Source organism: Wyeomyia smithii, chromosome 2 (genome assembly GCF_029784165.1).
Source record: "Wyeomyia smithii strain HCP4-BCI-WySm-NY-G18 chromosome 2, ASM2978416v1, whole genome shotgun sequence".
NCBI classification, from domain to species: domain Eukaryota; kingdom Metazoa; phylum Arthropoda; class Insecta; order Diptera; family Culicidae; genus Wyeomyia; species Wyeomyia smithii.
This window is the reverse complement of record NC_073695.1, coordinates 31,450,542-31,454,695: the sequence shown is the minus strand read 5'-3', so window position 1 is coordinate 31,454,695 and position 4,154 is coordinate 31,450,542. Positions and strand designations below refer to the sequence as shown.

General features: G+C 41.1%; 1 protein-coding gene across 1 annotated transcript; it reads right to left on the bottom strand.

Moving 5' to 3' along the window:
• Nucleotides 1-271: 271 nt before the first annotated feature.
• Nucleotides 272-3,733, bottom strand: LOC129724704 (protein ERGIC-53). Its single transcript, XM_055679825.1, has 5 exons — nt 3,406-3,733; nt 2,360-2,687; nt 1,353-2,219; nt 1,167-1,289; nt 272-1,095 (listed from the first exon to the last, which is right to left on the bottom strand). The coding sequence occupies exons 1-5, from the start codon at nt 3,596-3,598 to the stop codon at nt 1,059-1,061; spliced, it is 1,548 nt and encodes a 515-aa protein (XP_055535800.1). The 5' UTR covers nt 3,599-3,733; the 3' UTR covers nt 272-1,058.
• Between the last annotated feature and the right edge of the window lie 421 nt (nt 3,734-4,154).

Sequence of the window (4,154 nt, the reverse complement as noted above, 5' to 3'; positions counted from 1 at the left end):
TCGTCAAAGCTCAAAATTTTGAAACCTTATGCATTTAAACTTTTCAGAAGAATATGAGATGCCAAAGATGATAAAATTTCTCCTTCTCTGTGGGTAGCCCTTGATTGCCTAAAATTTTTAAAAAGCATTACACAGTTCAGAGATTTTATGCACTTTCTTCATTTCATCGATACTCAGGTTACAAACGAGTTCTCGAAGTGTGCAACGTCCGAGCATTTCGAAAAATCTTATTGATTATTCTTTTCGTTTCTTACTTCTAAAATAACAAATATTACATTTTTTAATAAACTTTGTTTATTTTTAAATAATTCTCGCTCTTGTGAATTAAATACACGAACATAATACACATTTACATACACCGAAAAAAACATTCTTCAAAAGAACAAAATAATGAAAAAAAAAAGGTGTTGCAAGACAACGCCGAGACGCAACGTCGTACATATCTGCTGTATTGCGCAAAGATGCAATGTTTCTTGCCGCAGGTATATCGAGTCACTCTTGAAGTGACTGGATGCAACATTACAGTGACTATATGAGAAACAACCAAAAAATCAACCTCAATCGGTTCAATAAGTAGACAGTTCAACAGAAGATGTGTAGAACTATCGCGATACTATGCTCAACATGCCAGGATACAAGGATATCAAATTTCGCTGTTGTGCGATTAAGTAATAAATGCTCTATACGCGCCGACTCTTACCTATCGGTTACCGCTAGTTTTGCGTGGTGTTACCTAACTATCCTATTTGCTACAAACAATTGTACGTTCCAATCCTTCTGAAATTGTTGTTTTGAACAAAAGTTGCTTCTTTCTAATGCAATTTTATAATCCAAAGTAGAAGCTTTCTATAACATGCAGTAAATAATAATAATCGTAATCACAATGAAACTGTACTGTACGGTTGGTTGGTTGGTTGCATCGATTAGTTGGATAAACAGTCTGTATATTGCGCTAGTATCAGCAAAGATTTGACACCTATATGTATTGTTTTCACACACACTCGCTCTCTCGTCTTGTTTGTCTCGTATCAACTAGTGGTTGATGGGTAGGCTCCCGTTTAGTAGAACTTTTTCGCTTGCGCATCCTTACTGTCTCTGCGGAAAATCAAACCGAAGAGAAGGTGAACAGATTTTCATTATTTTTGAACGCTTTTTTGTTTACTTACCTGTAAATATTGTAGCCTAGTATCACTAACAAGTGCACAACAATCGTCACCAGGAAAGCCGTCATATTGAGGCAGTTCTGAGTGGGACAGGCTACACCGGCCTGGGCTAGAGGTTGTTGGAGTCTGTTAGAAAGAAATTCATAAATTATCTCAAGAACAAAAACCAAAAATGTAAAGGTTTATTACCTCTGGGAAACGCTCGCCATTCCCTGCTTTACCTGGTTCATACCGTCACGCATTTCGTGCATCAGGCTCTGCATATCGTAGCCGCCACCCTGAATTTGTGCAGTCGGTGCCTGTGCCTGGTTTTTCAGTATGGACTCGGCCCTGCCATGAACTTCACCAATGATAGAACGAATTTCGCGTACAGTTTGAACCATTATATTCTGATTCTGCACCATCACCTCTATTTCATGTCGCTGAACTCCGGCTCCAGCTCCAGCCCCGATTTGGGGTGCTCCGGCATGCTGAGGTGGAGGTACACCGGTACCACCCTGAACCGACAGTAGACCGAGGGTACGCTCCTGACGACCGATAACCTCATCCAGCTTTGTGCCGAGCGTTCTCAACTGCTCGTGGGTTGCGGTCTGAGCTTCCCAGATTTGCCGTAGCTCCCGGGCGTTGTAATCTTCGAACCAGTTGTCTAGATCTTCTTTGTTCTCATCGGGATGTTCTTTGCGATATTCCTCCTTTTGCAGTTCCAACTTTTTCTGGTAGTCCTGATATTCTTGCGTTAGTTTGGCTTGATCTTGATCATGGGGCACTTCTTCCTTGATTTGCCCGGGAATGTGCAGCGAAGTTGTGAGGAAATGGAACACGTCGTGATCGTCCGCTAATCCACCGGTAGCGGCAGAAATACCAAAGTGACCAGTTTTCGGCAGCACCACATTCTCCGCACGGAAGCACATTTCGTAGTCCTGATCATTATTGGTCATTCCGTTGTGGAAAAGCACCGTGAGGATGTTGTTGTAGTACTCAATTTTGGCACGTGTCGGGAACGGTTTGTTACGGAAATCTCGCAGACAACCGGATAGCAGCTGAGTGGAGCCGTCACTGAAAGCGTAAAATTATTTTGAGGAATATGTCAACCATACGTATTCTTATCATTTTTGATACAGTAGGTATGAAGCAATCGCACGCTGCATAATGTCTGATAAGAACAGTGGGACTTTAAAACTAGGGCCAACACTTACTTCTGATGATCAAACTTCTTCGTGCCGTCGTTCAACACAGCCGAGATGTATGGGTTGTTGTGCTTATTGTCATTGTCGAACGAATCGAAGAAGATAGCGAGACCAACCCACTGATCGGAGGACCCAAACACGTCACCATTGTAGTCACCCTTCTCCGCGGTGTACCAGAAGGCTAACCCATCGGCACCGATTCGACCCCGACCGGAAACCCGGAAAACTATGTCCACCTCCCACCAGTCGAAGGAGGTTTTATGCTTCGTCCAAATCGCACCCTTTTGGCTGCGCAGAGAAGGCGCAATTCGAACGTTCTCAGAGCTGGCGATTGCATCTGTAAAAGTGTTCAAATTAATTATGATAAGATTATATGGATTAGAAAAAAATTTCGGTTTTTATATTGCTCTAATATGAGATGAATGATTTCAATTTTAATTAGTATAATTTAAGGGGTTATTGCTATTTATTTTCAATAAAGCCATGGAGGTTATCATTTACCATAAATTTTAGAAAACAATTAGCTGAGATAGCAGACTTTCGTTAATTTTCTAACGATCATTTCTACCAACCAACAATGGGCTAAACAATTTTTAACGAGAAAACAATTATATTCATATTATATAAATCAACCACATATAACTTCTGTGCAGTCGAAAACAGGTTTTGACTGCAATAAGTAAATCAAGTGCTAATTAAAGCATAAATCCCATGACGGAAACGTGATTGCTACTAAATTTCCAACAATCTCAGAAGCATTTTTAACAATTTAGATTTTTTGTACGACCTTTATTTAGCTAACTGGACAAACGTTTTTCCTCATTGCCAAAACATCCGGCATACGAAAGCAATTTTACCAGCGAGACACGAAAAATCTTCTGACGTGTAACTCTGCTGTAGCATTACCCTTCCCGTGCATCACCCCGTGCTGCATGCGCGCTCCTTAACAAGACTGCAAGGCAGCATACGACAGCGAGACTGAAAACCCAGTGGATTATTTGGAGGAATCGAGAGCCTAGCTAGCCAGACACAGACGTAAACGTTGTTGTACTTACTGCCACCGTACTCCCAGAACGGAACGGTTCCGTCCTTCTGCGCCAGATAGGGTGGTTTGAACGAATACTTATACTCGAAGCGTCTGTGCACCAAGTGGGTATTTCCGTTCACACCTGGTAGGCTCGAACCGACGATGGCTGCTGTCGCCAGCAGAAGGAAAGTTGACAAACACGTCAACCGAAAAACAGCCATTTTTACGAACTGCTGAAACAGCACTGAGTGTGAGCTGGAAGTTTTACGCGACTAATAGATTATAGTGCAAGAAAGAAGTGCGGAAGAAATGCTCCGAAAACTGATTGTTGCAAAGTAAAAAGGAAAGGGATCGAGTTGAAGGGGCGAGGGTATCAAACTGACAGATTTGCTTTGTTTTGACAGTTCGTGTCATTCGCAGACACTTTTCGAACTTGAGCCGAAAATGCTGGCAGTTGGTAGAAAACCGAAAAGTTAAACGAGGGGCTGCAGCGGAGAGTTACACGGAAAAAATTCAAATTTACTCTCTGTAAAATAATTGAAATAACACAGTATTCATTTGCGACTACGAAATTGATTTGACATTTCATTGGAAATGTTTCGCATAATATCAATAGTGTCTTGCCCCTAAATTTGCTAAAGAATTGGGTTGTTTAGCTATTCATGGATTTCTGATTTTTATATATCTTTTAGAGTGTAATTTTCTGAGCAAAACGTGCTTTTTTGAAATTTTATACCGTTGTCCTTCGATTTTTAAATGAAGAACGAAAATCGCTAT

What these genes read in the sequence shown, in the direction of transcription:
- LOC129724704 (XM_055679825.1), bottom strand. Translation starts at nt 3,598, where the DNA reads ATGGCTGTTTTTCGGTTGACGTGTTTGTCAACTTTCCTTCTGCTGGCG. An exon ending in GTTCTGGGAGTACGGTGGCA is followed by an intron (nt 2,688 to 3,405) that starts GTAAGTACAACA and finishes ACACTTTTACAG; the next exon opens with ATGCAATCGCCAGCTCTGAG. An exon ending in ATGGCGAGCGTTTCCCAGAG is followed by an intron (nt 1,290 to 1,352) that starts GTAATAAACCTT and finishes TCTTTCTAACAG; the next exon opens with ACTCCAACAACCTCTAGCCC.